The sequence below is a fragment of the Passer domesticus genome, chromosome 3 (assembly GCF_036417665.1).
Source record: "Passer domesticus isolate bPasDom1 chromosome 3, bPasDom1.hap1, whole genome shotgun sequence".
NCBI classification, from domain to species: Eukaryota; Metazoa; Chordata; class Aves; order Passeriformes; family Passeridae; genus Passer; species Passer domesticus.
In genome coordinates, this window is record NC_087476.1 from 25,482,897 (window position 1) to 25,499,102 (window position 16,206).

At 41.1% G+C, this 16,206-nt stretch overlaps 1 protein-coding gene and 1 long non-coding RNA gene across 6 annotated transcripts in view; one reads left to right on the top strand and one right to left on the bottom strand.

Annotated features, from left to right (window-relative positions):
• The window catches only part of LOC135296205 (uncharacterized), a 28,953-nt gene extending 16,417 nt beyond the window's left edge, over positions 1-12,536 (top strand). The window contains exon 3 of the long non-coding RNA XR_010358243.1: positions 594-12,536. This is a non-coding gene — a long non-coding RNA (uncharacterized LOC135296205). The remainder of the gene's footprint in view (positions 1-593) is intronic.
• LOC135296195 (dystonin-like) overlaps positions 1-16,048 on the bottom strand; it is a 288,180-nt gene extending 272,132 nt beyond the window's left edge. For 3 of the 5 annotated variants that reach the window (XM_064412231.1, XM_064412229.1, XM_064412227.1), the window contains exons 1-2: positions 15,722-16,048; positions 15,255-15,289 (exon numbers count right to left, since the gene is read on the bottom strand). In XM_064412231.1, the coding sequence (XP_064268301.1) occupies positions 15,255-15,289; positions 15,722-15,902 (216 nt within the window). In that variant the 5' untranslated portion in view covers positions 15,903-16,048. Of the gene's footprint in view, positions 1-15,227; positions 15,290-15,721 lie in introns of all 5 variants that reach the window. The other 2 variants (XM_064412230.1, XM_064412228.1) reach the window with 1 other exon arrangement.
• Positions 16,049-16,206: the final 158 nt, after the last annotated feature.

Here is a 16,206-nt window from a genome sequence, read left to right on the forward strand (position 1 = left end):
ATTCAAAATTTATAATTAAAATTTTCCAGGTTAATTCTTGGCCTCGTGAGAAATGGTTTTAGGGAGCATGGGCTGAAAATGTGGACTTTTTTCCTGAGAATTAAAGTGAAGAAAAATTTATAGGTGGCAACAATTATATAATCTCAGAAATATGGGTATATTTGGCCAAATTAATAAACTCAGGAAAAGCTGCCCTTCAGAAATGCTGTTTTAGAGGCTTTCTGGGAAAACCTCTGAGCATCATCCAGAATGGCTCGTGGCCTTACAGAATTTCATTCCTTTAATGGCAACATGCATAATGCTATCCCTTTATTGCTACCTGCAAAGCATTTACAATGAGCATTCTCTCATTTCACCGAGTCCCCTCATGAGCATGCACAAGTCTGACAAGGGCCATTTGTACTGAATACAATGTTGGTTGATATTAAACTTGGCCAGGTTGTAAATACTCATTCACTTAGTCATATCAGCTTTCAGAACAGGTGAGCCAAATCTGTCCTTAGTGACAGTCTGCAGTTTAAGGACTATATTTCTTTTCAAAACCAAGAATAGATGAAACAATTCCTAATTTTCTACTTTCTTTTTTCTTCTAGCAGAATACCTGCTGAAGTCCTTATGCAACAAAGCCAGCATTTTAGAATCCAACTTCTGCAAGGTTAGATTTCAGATAAAACTGCAGAAATCTATGCTGTGAATCTAAATATCCTGAATTCCTGCCAGCAGAAAACTAGTGGGAGCAGTACATTTCCATATAAATCTGCTGTTCTTTTGCTCCCCCCTTCCATTAGCTTTTGGGTTTTGTGATTTGTTTTGCCTTTTTTGTTGTCATTTTAATTAGGAAATCAGCACAGAAGAGTTGTGCTAAAATGCTGTTATGTTGGTAAATTGAAATAATCAAAAGTATGGCTCTGTGAAAACTGGATTTCCTCCACTAATGTTCATGAGACTGTAAGGGAAGACAGTGCCTGTCCTGGACACTCAGATGGACAGAGAAACAGCTATCTTCATTATTTAAATGCATTCCATATTAAGTAAATATACACTTAAACAGCCAAAAGACACAAACACACATTTACATACACATGCTAGTAATTGCTATAAATACACATTGCATGCAACAGATGATGTAAAAAGATTGAAGTGGAAAGGTGAAGTATCTTCCAGGGAACAAACTTCTACACATGAACACTGGAGAGGAGGGACAGAAATAGAGCCCAAATCTACTTAGTCAGTCTGGGAGGCTCACGTATGGAGTGCATCAGGGCTGTGAAGTACATTTGATGCAAAGGTAGAGCCAGTGTTTCCTGAATCTTTTTTTTATGACCCCTCCTACTCTACAGAAGCAATGGAACCATTCGGAGTTTAGGTAAGGACAGACCTTGACACCCCATGTCTGAATGGAAGCAGCAGCCTGCCCGTACCAACCAAAGCAAGCAGAACAGGGGAAGCCACTGCAGACCTGTGCAGATTTAGGAGGATCTGCAAACATTCCCGGGTGTCAATCTGAGACTCTGCCACACTATTGCAGCAGGAAAAATCATTGCCCCATTTTCTTTCTACATTGTGAAATAGCTAACAGATACATACAATGTATCATTCAACATGATACTAGGGACTATTTGGGATAAGAAGGAAAAATACAACTCAGGGAGCCTGCTATAGCGGGGCTTACTGCTCGTGGAAATGTTCTTTTAGAAAAAAATGCTAGTATGCATCAGGGATTATTCCATAGCAAGTGAAAATATTCCTTAGGAGACCTAAACACCCAGGAAATCTATTCCATGTTCTGAAACCAGAATAGATTTTCTAATGTTAAATGCATTATGTTTTTTACGTGAGGGCCACTGGCCAGAGCCTTGTGATGTACCCTGCACTGCTCCCTCACCACACTCCCATCCCATTAACTGGATAAAACTCTTCAGGAAAGTATGTTTATGTAACAGAAGAATTTGATAGAAGCTAAGCAGCTCTAAAAGTGCTTAGAAACACATGCCAAATAGGGATTTAAGTATGTGGGTCTGTCTCACCAAGTGGCTTCACCTCAAAATATGTCTAGCTTTATTGATTATTATGTTTCAATATGAAAAAGTCACCTCTGATTTCCAGAAAAATCTGTTTATAGACAATGTTTCGCCTTGACATTTTCAGTATTTTTTTCACTTTTACGGTTTATTACTAGCAAGAAAATGGGATATTTATCTCTTTAAGAGCTCATCTGCTTCTGTTTGCTGAGGCTCATTCTTCCCTTGAAGTCATAATCTGCCTGCAGTATCACAAATAGTTGCTGTGAGGAGGATTATAATGCGATAAAGGCAGAGGATCATGATTTCAGGTGGAAAATTAATTCTGTATCTACAAAGATAATGTTACAAGGGCAGAGCCCTCAGACCAAATCCCAAAATGCTTACTCATTCCTGCAATGGGACTTTGCCAGAGCAAAGACGCAAATCCAGAAAATTTCAAAATTTGATAATCAAAAATGAAGACAGGAGGCAAAAGTGATGTAACATATGGAAGCTGCTACTCCTATGCTCAGTGCAAAATTAGTGTGCCTGGTGATTCCTTCTAAACAGTAAAATGAACAGAAGCTTTTTGTGTCATCTGTGTTATTTATCCCTCAGTTTAGTCCAGAATTAAAACCACCATATTAATACAGCAATCAAAATTTAAAAAACCCACAGAAATCACAAAAATATTTGTTTGGCAATGACAGAACTATTTTAGATGTCAAGTCAGTGCTCATAGATGAGCATAAAAGTGTTACAAAATGCTCAGGGAAGCACAGTACACCACCTGAGACCAAACCACCGAGGAAAAGCTGGAGATTTTAAAATCACAGGGATATTACAACAAGGTTGCTCTAACACAGTTAAGCGATTTGTAGTTTCCAGTATCATATGAATGCTGTGTCACTGGGCAATGAAAACCTTGTCTTGTTCTTTGTGCTGGGAGGGAGTTGCTCATTCCCAGAACCTACTGCCTGACTCATTTTTGTGCCTGTAAAATTCTGAACAACAAGGCAAACCAAACAAAACTTCAAACGTATTTTTAGAAAACCTGTCTTCCAAATACCAAAATAGCTGCACAAAGGTTTACACTAAAATAATTTTCCTTAAAGAAACAACTCATATGATCACCAGAACCAGTTTAGACATTTCAGAGGAAGACACGAGGCCAACTGAAGCTGGAATTATCTTCTCTGCAAAAGCATTCATGTGCATCCTTCCAGTCAGAGTCTGCTGGAATCCAGGAAGAGTGATCTTCCTAATCTGAGTCTACAGCAAACAGGAATGGAGAGGTGTCTCTGGAGGTTGTTGCAGAGCCAAAGGCTAGTTCACCTGTATCAAACAAGCTTTTCTTTATGGAAGCAGGCTGGGGACATCAGCCTCTTTTAGCTGAAATTCATCCTTTTAAGTCTTCTCTGAGTGTTGGGGGTTTTTATTTGTTGTTTGGTTGGGAGGGTTTTTTGTTTGCTTTTTGTTGTTGTTGTTTGGTTGGTTTTTTCTCTTGGATGAGGTGTGATAATATTAAAATAACCTATTCTGTCTATCTTCATACCCAAATCAATGAATGTTGCCAGCCTGGCCATGGCATGCCAAGAGCACACTGTGTAAAATTACTTTCACAATAAGGTGTTCAGTAAAACATATCTTATCCAGCCAAGTTTTAACTTCACAGCTCTGATTTAGCTCTGACTAATTCCTTGTCTATAGAAACACATGTGGGTTTTCTCTGACCAAAATTCAGCAGACATGCCCTCCCCAAGTTACCCTTTGAGCCACCAAAGCCAGCAGGTGAGATGAGCCACTCCCTCACAGCACCTATTTCTCTCCATTGGCCACACCCAGAGCCCAGACTGACCTCTTCACTCACACACATCCATACTGTGAGTATCCAAATTAAATAGGATGGATCAGACCCGTGGTTTTGGTCTGCCTCCAATCTGGTGTTCATCATTCCACATTTTGTCATCAGACTTCCTTTTATTTTTCTGCTTCTACATGAAATTATTCTGGTCTCTTCCATCAGCTTTTTTTCCTGTGAGAGTTTCATATTTTCTCATTCACGGATATCACTCGTGATGGATGCCCATAATTCAGTACAGTACTCTTATAAATTTATATTACTGATATATATAACAGTAGCACATGTTTTTCTGTTCTGTTTAAACATTTCCCTTCCCATCTCCTTTCCAATGAGGCTACACATCTGAAAGTAGTCCTCACTGAACTGTTAAAAGTCATTCAGAAGGCCCTTTCTGAAAATCGTAAACCTAAAAATTAAAATGTGGCTAAAGACTTTTCTCTGTAATATACTCAACCCTGCATTTGTTAACAACATCATATGTATTTATTTGCCCCATTTCTTCAATATGGTCTGCTATTTGATAACCAAATGTGTCATACTCTGCTATCCTTGTTGTGTTTTTGCTTATTCTCATTCCTAATCCATTCCTCATATAAAACAGGAATTTTAAATTTCCTTAAAAACTTGTTTAGCTTTTGCTTTTATTTAAATTTACAGATAAGAACACATTGAATAATGTATTGAACCTTTTTCTTTCACTGTCTTAGTTTTTCTGTATTTATTTTTAATTTTTTTTCTGATACTTTATTAGCACCAGACGAATACATCAGTGCTACCCCATGTGTGTATTATTGCTTTAGTGATAAAAATCTCTGACTCCTCCATTATTTGAATGTGCAATTGTATTAATTCACCAGATCCTTCTCCTCTCCATTCTAGTTTCTACTAGCCCTGGTACCTTCATCATACATTATCTCTATTTTTATGCTTATAAGAAGCCATATTCAGTTTTCATTTTTTCCAGTGTATAAGTATTTTACGTAGAATATATTGGTTGTCAGAATTCTATCTTGGGACCCAGCCTTTCCAGCCAGTATGGGTTTTCGGAGTCAGTAAGCATTAACATCAATAGAGGTAAAAGTGCATTATCTGATGTCCAGCTGAAGTCAACAGAAATCTTTGCATTAACTTCAGTGGGCACTGGACTGCAGCCCAGCTTACCTTCTGGCAGAACTTCAGTAAATCACAGAGAAAGTAACACTTCCAGTAAATCACAGAGAAAGTGCTAGCTAGCATTAGGCCACAGTTCAGTGACAGCAGAACTCAAGTGTGTTTGCAAAGGTGTTTGCAGATATTTGAGTAATTCCTGTAGATGAAGGTGCACTAATATATATCAAAGCCAAAAGGAGCTTAGATAGGATATCCGGATTTGTGTTCTTGCTTTTAAGGTTTCTGACAGTGGTTGTGTGTGCATGAGAATTGTCATCTGTTACCATTGTCAACTAATGGCCTCAAGAAATAGCCTTCAAATTGCCAGTTACCTCCTGTTTAAATCTTGGAAACTTTCATGTTTACACAACCCACAGCATCTTAGGGCCTGCAGACATTACTATGGGTAGCATCAAATCCTTCTCAAGATGCTGGCATTCTACAGACAGGCTGAAATAGAATTAAACCCTATAGTTGGAGTACCTAGTTCAACTAAAATGGCAGGTTTAAATTAAATAACTTTATTGTATGAAATTCCCTTGCAAACTGAAAGAGAAAAATTTGAGATTCTTTCTGTTACATAGAAAAACATTTATGCATATGTGTGTGTATATATTTACATATACATATATATGGATATATCTATGCATCCAAACTGTAAGAACAGTTTTAAATTAAAAAGTGGCCAAGATTGCATTATTTCTCTCCTTCCTCTTCCATAGAGATTTCCATACCAAATATTATCAGTTTACAAAGAACCAAAGAAAACCCCACAACATTTATTTAACTGCCAGTTCTGCAAGTTCCACCCAAAATCCAAGATTCAATCTAAGTTCTCCAAGATTTTTATAGTAAAGATGGCTAATTAATGTAAGGTGTAAATTTTCTATCCCAGGAAGATTACCTACACTCACTGAGTGTATTACTTATTGCTTACGCTGAGTGTATTACACTGAGTGCATACAGTTGCATCCACCCAAGGAGGATGCAACTGTATTTGTTCTATTTTGATTCTATCAGAACTAAAAAAATAGACTGCAACCTTTTTTTTGTGTGGGTCTCTTGATTTTTTTTAATCTTACAAAGGGTTACTCCTATAAAGATCTGAATCAGGATTTAGAACATAAAATATAAGATTTTACATTCAATTTCTCATTCCACTTCTTCAATAGCAAGCTTTCACTGATGCTGCTTTGCATGCCTTATGTTTATTTTAGGAGATATTATTCTTATCTTATAAAATCTAAACTCTAAGCAGTGCTGGAACCATTTCTCAGATATTGAAGACTGTGATTTGGCACATGCAACATTCCAAGATAAGTCCACACGTTCAAAGGCATTTAAAGCAATTGCTTTTTACATAACGTGAACAAGATTACTTCCCCAACCAAATTTATGAAATAGAACATCAATAATCTGCTTTCCAGTTCCTAATCAGGCTCCTCCATGTAAATACACAGGAGCCCTTGTATTTAGGTATTTAGGAGTCCTTAGGTTTAGGTGTGAATGTAGAACACAGTGTCTAATAATCCATGCTAAATTACATTGCTGTTTAACATGGCTTGTTTGGTTTTTCCTGTCATAAGGCCAGGATTCCTATTAAAGCACAGGTAAGTTGTAACATTAGGAAAATCTGATGATCTGCAAGCAAACAGCCAAATGGCACACCCAGTCATGCCTCAAGGTACCCTTTCAATACTCTTTCCTGTCTAAAGCTATAAGCCACAGAGGCTGGCCCTTTCTCCAAGCAGCCCTGTGGCTCTCTGACAAGAAGCTTGGAGCTCTCCATGAGATGGCTTGTCCCAGTTCCTTCCCTGCTACCTCAGGGCACTGCAAGCCTCCCTAGGAAGGGAACAATTATTTAAGAACAAAATTATTTAAGAACAAAAAAATCAGTGTACTGCTTGATCAGTGGTCTGCAAGGGAAGGTTTAATTTAAGATATACCATCACATTCCCCTAGCATGTCCCCTTTCCAGCCTTGCTTCCTCTGTTTTCCATCTCTTCATGTCTCCTCATCTTGGGCAGTGTCCAGTATATATCAAGGATCTGCCAGAAGACATTAGCTTAAAATATTAAAAAAATGGTAAGAAGCTGAATAAGAAATAACATGGATTGCTAAACCATAGCAGTGCTGCCAAACATCTAATACAAATCTAATACAAAGAGATTACTCTCTTTTGTCCAGTGTAGTTGTTTGAAACACAAAATGGTAAGAGAATATATCCCACCACAGCATGTGAAGATGTGTCTGTGCTTTTTAAATTATAAAATAGATGCATAACTGATGAGAGACAGGAATATATCATAAAAAGATAACTAAGCTAGAATTCAGGTATCTATTAAGACAAATAGATTCAGATACCAACAACATACCTGAACAAGTCTTTGCTTCCTGTTATCACCAATAAAAAATTTAGTTGACACATTCAGTGAGGCTTGAAGAACCATTCAGCACATCCTGAAGCAGACATCAACACTAGGTCAGCTGAGCAGTTCTGTAGACTGCAATCTGTAAATGCCTACGGTGAGCTTGTTGGGCTGCATAAAGGGATGCTGTTTTTACAAACTCACTTTCCAGCTCCTACCTTCATATGAAGGAAGGTAGTGGAGGCAGATCAGAAGAGAACTTGGTTGTATCATTTTGTTCTTTCTAGAACAAGGAAGAAGGATAAATACAATACCTCAGCCTGACATGATTATGTATTTCAGTATAATCTGTGCTATCAATTTATGTAATCAACAATTAAGCCTGTAGGATCTGTGTTTCACTTCCAGTCTGCTCTACTACCTACCCCACCATCCTGAAGCAGAGTGCTGTATTTAAACAGCTGAGTGGACAGGGGAGATAAGGACATTGGCACAACTTGCAAGAAAAGTGTCTTTGCCCAAACATCAAGTGCAGTTAGTTTCTGTAGCTGATATGGTGTTTTCACACTCCAGCCACAGCTCATGTTTCATTCCCACTGATGAGTCAGGAACAGCAAAGCTCTGACTCTCCTTGATGCAAGGCAGTAGGACACAAGGGAGCCCAGCAGGGGCTCATACATTTTGGGTACAAGTATCCAGACAACAAGCACCCAGGCTGGCTGCTGAACCAGAAGCACAAGGAATAAGCTCAAAACCAAGGCAGCTTTGCTAACACTAACCAAGATCAGCTGTCTGCACTGTGAGCCTGACATGCCAAAGCATCTCTGCCACACAGTGCCGAGTCCTTGCCCCGGGAGGCTGGAGGAGCCCACGGGCCCCTCTGCAGAGCCCGAGACCCCTCTGGGCTGCAGAGCTTGTGGAGCAGGGTGAGCAGCTGCAGCTCTGGCTGGTGTCCCTCGTGTCTGACACGGCCAGGCCCCAAAAAGCCAGCTCAGCTGAATCAGATCCTACATGAAAACATCAAGGTGACTTCACCCTGTGCTCTGCACATTCTTCCACAGCATATCAAAGGTGCCTCTATTTAAAACAGTCTGGGAATGGAAGACAGTGTGAGTGAGGCTTCCACGCCTAAGGAAAACACACGCAAAAGCCCTGGAGCAGCCAAAACCCCAAGGGTTGTACTACCCTGTTCATGTGGTGCTTTCTTACATTTAATACCCTCAGTCTAAAGAGCTAAGCTGTTTCTGCAGGAACTTCCACAACCTGATCTGTCACCCTTGTAATCTAACTGCAATAACTGAGAAATCAGTGCAGATGATTAAGCTTTTTCTGTGTGATCTATGGAGCCCTGCATGATCCCTTCTGTCTGTGTAAGAACAGTTTCTACAGGATATGTGGTAATACATGTGCTCACTGCAAGTATGACCTCAGCTACTCTAATTCATGGTTTCAGTCTGAGGTTTGTTTAGGGCAAAAGGCAGGAGCTAGAAGCTCCCGTTCTGTACACGTGTACAATGTGTCTGTTAACAGGCAGATGGCCACAAGCTGTGCTCCCCCTGCATCCCTGTGAAATCAGGGTTCTGGTTGTGTGTACAGGGATGTGCACTGAAATGGCACAGAGCACCACCGAACTGCAGCTCATCTAAAACCCACATTTCCAGAGACAGCAGCAGATACTGAGAAACATAGATAGCTGAATACTTACATGATAGCCATGAGGTTGTTGGCATAACTGTACATTAATGGGAAACTAAAGAGTAAGAAGAGCTTTTATGAGGTAGTGTATCTTTACGCAGTGGTTTTCCCAGTCCTGCTAGAGAACATGAGGATGTGTTCACCTACAAAGCAGGTCCCAGGACCATGCCTGACCACTGATGTGGACCATAACACAATGGCTAGTACTTTTTTAGGTCATGGGTGGAGCTCAGAGGTGATTCCTTCAGTATTTCAAAGCTCTGCCGACCATCAGAATCCAGAACAGAGATGCAGACAAGGCTATATAAACATTGTAGTACAGAGTAAAAGTACCCAAGTCAACTTCTCTGGAGTTAGTTTTGCTCAGCACTCAAGCAGTCTGGCTGCAGCAATCAGACAAATCCTATATATTTGGTGATACAAACAGGCTGTTCCTCAGCACAGACCGATGCTTGTGGGCTATCTAAAGGCAGCACTGCTGTGACTAAAGCTGACAAAGAGTGATGGACAGATGACATAAAGTAAACTAAATCTCAGTGATACCTACTTTGCCATGTGACAGCTCAGTGTGGCACACTCTGTCTGGACCACATTATTTGATATATTATGAAAAATGGACAGAACAGTTTGTCCTTATACAGTGTAACCTGTATTTATAGCTCTTCATTCATTCCTATAAGTGCTCTCATACAGCTAAGAAAACAATTTATTTTTTCTCTGATTTATTTTCCTTTGAGCCTATTCCTTACCTCTTAGACAGCTAATGGAAAAATAGTTTAAACATCCTGAGGGAAATCATGTCAAACACAAAGGTAAAATATTTTCAGGCTGATTCAACCCTGTAAAGACAATGAAACATCCTTTCAATAGGTGAATGAATGTATTATGCTGGCTAGTCCTGCACATTTGTGGTGCTTATTGGATGCACTCCCTCCGACCAAACAGAAGATTCAGATTCAGCTTGGAGGGTCTGATGATTTCTCCTTTCATTGGAGCTGTACATATCTGGAGCATTTTATAAATAACTGCAATGCTCAGGATGAATTGTGGTGCAACTCTTCAAAGACTATTAGTTATTGTTTTGTAAGATAACTAGAACCGTATTTTTAGGCAACTGTCTCACAATCAGCCTCAGAAGGGGCATGATTATGGCAAAAGTATCCTTAAGGATAAGTTTATGTACAATTTTCTGGACATCTGTGTTGACAAAGTAAGATATACATTTCCCAATATACATTGTTGTACTATAGCTTTGCATCCATTGTACCATAATGGATGAATTAGAAAATCCATTTGCTCTTAAAAACCAACGCCAGTCTTGGATGAACTATATCACTACCAGTCTAGTCACAACAATACAGAACTCACAGAATCACTAGGTTGGAAGAGACCTGCAAGATCATTGAGTCCAACTCATACCCCAACCCCTCAACTAAACCATGGCACCGAGTGCAACATCCAGTCTTTTCTTGAACACATCCAGGGATGGTGACTCCACCACCTCCCTGGACAGACAATTCCAGTACTTGATCACTCTTTCTGTGAAAAACTTTTTCCTAATATCCGACCTATATTTCCCTTGGCACAGCTTAAGATTGTGTCCTCTGGTTCTGTCACTTGCTGCCTGGAGAAAGAGACCAACCCCCACCTGAGCACAGCCACCTTTCAGGAGGTTGTAGAGAGTGATAAGGTCACCCCTGAGTCTCCTCTTCTCCAGGCTAAACACCCCCAGCTCCCTCAGTCGTTCCTCACAGGGTTTGTGTTCCCAGCCCCTTACCAGCCTCGTTGCCTCCTCTGGACATGCTCAAGCATCTCAAGGTCCTTCCCAAGCTGAGGGGCCCAGAACTGGACAGAGCACTCAAGGTGTGGCCTCACCAGCACTGAGTACAGGAGAACAATGACCTCCCTGCTCCTGCTGGCCACACTATTCCTGACACAAGCCAGGATGCCCTTGGCCTTCAGCAGGGCACTCTGCTGGCTCATGTTCAGCCAGCTGTCACCAGCACCCCCAGGTTCCTTTCCACTTGGGCACTGTCCAGCCTCACCATCCCCAGCCTGTAATGTTACAGGGGATTATTGTGGCCAAAATGCAGGACTCAGCACTTGGACTTGTTAAACTACATCCTATTGGATTCTGCCCATCCATCCAACCATTCCAGGTCTCTCTGCAAGGTCCTCCTTCCTTCCAACAGATCAACACATGCTCCCAGCTTAGTGTCATCTGCAAATTTACTGTACTCAGTACCCTCACCCACGTCATCAATAATAATATTGAAATAGACTGGATGATTACAACCTTGTAGCAACTGTTCAGTGTACTAAAATGAAAATGTGGGGTCTGCAAAACTCAACCACCAAATGTTATTCCTTTGCTACAGACATGGTTAACACACACTGCCAGCCCTCACAGAGAGTCTTCTCACAAAGGGCCAACTCCTATTTATCTTGCTGGTGTGTTTAGTTCCACCTGGGTTATGTGAAGTCAGAATTTACAGTGGGCTGTAATACTTGTACTGATTTGTTTCCTAGTAGTTTTTGACCTGCAGGTCTCAGTGGAAGCATTCACAGGAAACTTGCCCAAAATACGTGAGTCAACATCAAATAAATACAAAGTGATACCATGTTGCTTATGACTACCCACTGGCACTGACACCTTCAGTGACTGAGGTCACAGTATCCCTAACATCCTAAGGTAAAGAAAAACTGTGAAGCTCAGAGAAAATTTCAGCAAAAGATTTATAAATCTGGTAATTTTTCCTCAATAATATGAAAACTGCTACTTTAGCAATTAGCACAATTATCCCTTCACAATCTCATAAATCCCAACCCTTTATAGATCCTGAATGAGAACCTTCCTTTTCAACAGTTCTTACCACCAAATCAAAAGACATTAAGAATTGTACCATTCAGATTAATTCCTTCCAGCCTCAGGACTAGAAGCTTTCTTCCCTTTTAATTGAAAGGTAAAAATCTCACATAATCCAGTGACTCCAGAGGCTTCAACTATGAGGAAAACTAATTCAGAAAGAAATTTAAATCACAAGAAGTGGCAACACCAACACATTAAGCAATGCTTTTAAATTGAAAGGTATAGATGACTTTCAGACTCTAAGGCATAAAATTATAAACATTGAAAGGTGTCAAGCCCAAGCCCACAAAGTACTCAGAGAAAATTTCTCTGCTTCATGAAAAAAAAAAACTTCAACAAAGAACACAAGAAGAATAAAACTAATGAATAATTTATAGCCTTTACATTTTTAATAATAATTTTAATATTAATATTAATAATAATAAAAGACCAAACAATGTATCATAGTCCCTACTTTGGTAAAACTCTCACTGAGTTATTTTGTTATTTTGGTGTGGTTTTGGTTCAGCATGGACATTTCATTCTACAACTGATTCTCAAAATAAAGACAGACTAGTGCAAACAACTACATCAAAGTCTGATGTGTCATGTAGCAATGAATATTTCTGTTGGAAATTTACTTGTTTTCTTTTTAAAGCAGTGGCATATCTAGGTCTCTCTGAGATTAGGAACATTAACTATTCTGGGTGTGATTCCTTTGTGACTTCATGGAATTTCTGGGGAATGAAGAATCTTAAGAGCAGTTACAGTAATAATGAACCTGAGGACTGTAAATAAAAATATATATATTAAAAATTAGGCCTGACTTCAGATTGTAGCAAGTGTTGGTGGGGAGGTGGAGACAATTATTGTATTATCTCAAGAAACTCTCACATCTTCCTGGTTAATGTTTTCTGTTATTAAGCACCTCTAACAAAGACAGACTTTCACCTACTTTATATTCATAATGATTCATGCAAATTTTCCTCCTTTTGAGGCAGGGGGTCAAGTGTTTAAGTTCATTCTATAATAAGTAATATCTGCATAGACTTTAGATGTATAATAATGAGGCATGTTTTGCAGAGACATTAAAAATCAAGGCCCACAAAAAATGAACTATTTGTGGTTCAATTCACCAGTGGCATATAAAATTCAAAACATGCAGTTTTATTTTTTATTGTGTGGTTCAGTATTAAAAGAAAAGGATTCAATAATTCACACTGTATATAGACAATGAAGGCATGCACCATGAGAGCTGTGGCTGTGGCAAAGAATCTCAACATAAATTTGCACACTTCTGTTTTTCCAAATATAAGGCTTTCCTGGCAGGGAGTCAATCATGCAGGAATTGCCAAGGATCTGTAGATAGGGCAATTATAATTCTCTGTGCACTGCTGCTAGACCACCTGCACGTTCACATGTGATGGAAGTCAGATTGGAACCCAGCTCTCAGGAGATGAATGCCAACCCACTGCTATTTACTATCAGCCTGGCTTTCATTATCTTTTATTCTAATTAAGAAACACTATTTATAACCACACCTGACAAGCAGCTAAGCATGGTGGAAGCTAGCAGATGTACCTTGTGCAATAAAACTTGGAATTGAGATATTACATTTATTTTGGGGGTGGAGGGACTATGCAAAGCCCATATTTTCATGTATCATGCTTTGCTTTCAGCAACATTGTATTGCAGTTGGAAGTGCATAATGTTTTGTGATGATATGGATAGAGAATGTCAAATTCTGCTTCAGATAACATTTCCAATATTTTTATTGGAAGTATGCCTGTAGTTTTTTCATTAATGAATTCTATTAGATTCATTAAAATAACATTTTACTTGAAAAAATATTGGAAAATAAAAATTTAATGAAGTCAAATGAGTCATCATTTCTCTATCAAAAGTCTCATCAGAAAACGAAAGGAAAAACAGTTCTACCACTTATTTAAAAGAACAGTTTAGACCACTAGCTGCAGTATTACTCCATCTAAACAAAATACAGAAAATTATGAAAGAATATAACAGTTACTCTAGTATGTTTCACTTAATGGAAGCTTCTAGGAATATTTTTAATTCATCTGCTTCTGAGTGGATGATAAACAAATAACCACATGCTGAAGCAATAAAAATAAATTACTCTGCCAACTTTCCTCTGAAGTGTCACCATGCAGGATGGCACGTATTTCAAAATATTAAACTTCATCTCCATTAGGCTCAGGACTGAGTGAATTTTACACGGAAACCAAGCATTTCATATTGGATAAACTAAATAGTGAAAAAATATTTTGATTTCCAGAGGTACACATTTATTTGTTCACTTTACTGGAGCACTGGTGAACAACAAACTCAGCCTTTTCATGGTTTAAAGACAGGATACTCCCTATGGCATCTTCTTTTTCTGGTGATGGTGAACAAAAGTTGAGAATTTAAAACTAATTGCCAATATAAACCATGCTGCACAAACCTATCCCATGCACACTTTTGAAAACATTAGTCATAATTGGATAATTTTCACACCCACAGCAGGGTAAGGCAAAATGCAAATTATTTTAAAACAAAATATGATTTGAGTGCAAAACTGTCTCTCAAGGCTTTCAGCAAAATAGGCAGTGGCATGAAGATATGCCTTAAATCAATAGCAGGAAACCAGGCAAGAGAAATAGCTAGACAGAAGCTCTACAGGGCAGCACAGAAACAAAGTGGGTACTAAAACAAATATTATTTTTCATATTTTCCCAGCAATTATGCTCCTCATCCAGAATCCCTAGGAAGAGACTGGGGTTTGTGTTATACTTTCAGCACTGGCATGTAAGAGTTTTGATTCCCCGACCTCTGAATACAAAGTCACACACCGAGGTCCCTGCCAAGCACGCTTGTAGTCTGGATCCTTCTGGGATCTCCCGCGGCAACATCCAAGGGAGGCAGGGAACTTCCCTGGCAAGGAGCAGGGGCAGGTGAGGGCTGTGGGCACGGCAGAGGCTCTGCAGTCCCCAAAGCCAGCAGCTCTGCACGCATTTACAGCGAGGTCAATAACTGGGCTCGGGGCTGTCTGGCGGTCTGGCACGTACGGTAAGCACAGCTTTTCTCCAAGTAACCAATTCCTTTGGGAATGACACGAATGGGCAGGCCGGTTAGGGTAACACAGATGAAGAGCTCATTTTGTGTTGGGAAGGAAAAAAACAAACCAAGAGATGAAAGAGGACATTACGTTTTTCATGCAAAATGAAAAGTTTGCTATGTGATTTCATCAACAAAAGACCACGACAATATGTATTCGGGTAAAGAGAACAACTTCTGACCTTGAAATTGCGTGCTAAATAAATTACCTCAGAGCGAAAGTGATGAGTTCTCATGACAGCATCTGGAAGGGAAGCAGAAAGACACACAGGCTCCACCAGCTGCACCTCGCATTTCGCCCCGGCTAGCGGGTTCACCCAGCACTCGCCCCTGGGCGCACGCTCCGGGACGGCTCTGGCCCTTCAGGCACAGCCGGCAGCTCCGCCCGGCATTTATATTTAATTCATCGGGAAGAAGTTCGGCATAAAGTTCTGCTGCGCTTTGACCGACCGGGAGGGCTGGGGGGGCTTCCCAGCCTCTCACCTCTCTCCCTCTAGCCGAGGTTTCGCTGAGGGGATGGGTGGAGACAAGGCTGCCGCAGTCCTGGGCTCGGCTTGAATTTTCTTTGAAGCCTTTGCCCGGCTAAACCCTGCCACGGCGGCCCTCCGCCGGCAGAGAGCTGGGGATGGGCCGGGGACACCCCCCGCCGCCCTCAGGGACCGGCAGCGCCTCTTACCTCGGCTCCTTGAGCGACCTGAAAAGACGGATTTGATGGGATGCCTCCCTTTCTGGAGCCTGCGGTGCCAGCAGCAGAAGAATAAAATCGTGGCAATGGTCCCCAGCAGCAGCAGGAGCAAGAAGAGGGCGCACTGGATGCTGTAGGGTCTCAGCAGAACCAGGAAAGCCGCGGCAATCATGGCTCAAGCGCCCGGCTGCCCCTGTGCGTGCGCGGGTCTGCGGCGAGCGGCGGGGGGCCGGGCAGCGCCGGGCAGCCTCTCCCCCCGGCAGCGGGGCGGGCATCGCCGCCGGCACCGCGCTGCTGGAGCCGGCAGCCGGGCGGGAGGCGGCGGCGCGGGGGAGGAGGAGGAGGAGGAGGAGAAGGAGGAGGAGCGGGATTCAGGAGATTCAGGCCGTGACTCAGCAGCAGCAGCAGCCGCCGGCGCGGCGATGGTGGCGGTGGGGCTGCCCCTCCGAGCCCGCACGGCAGCGGGAGCGCGGCGG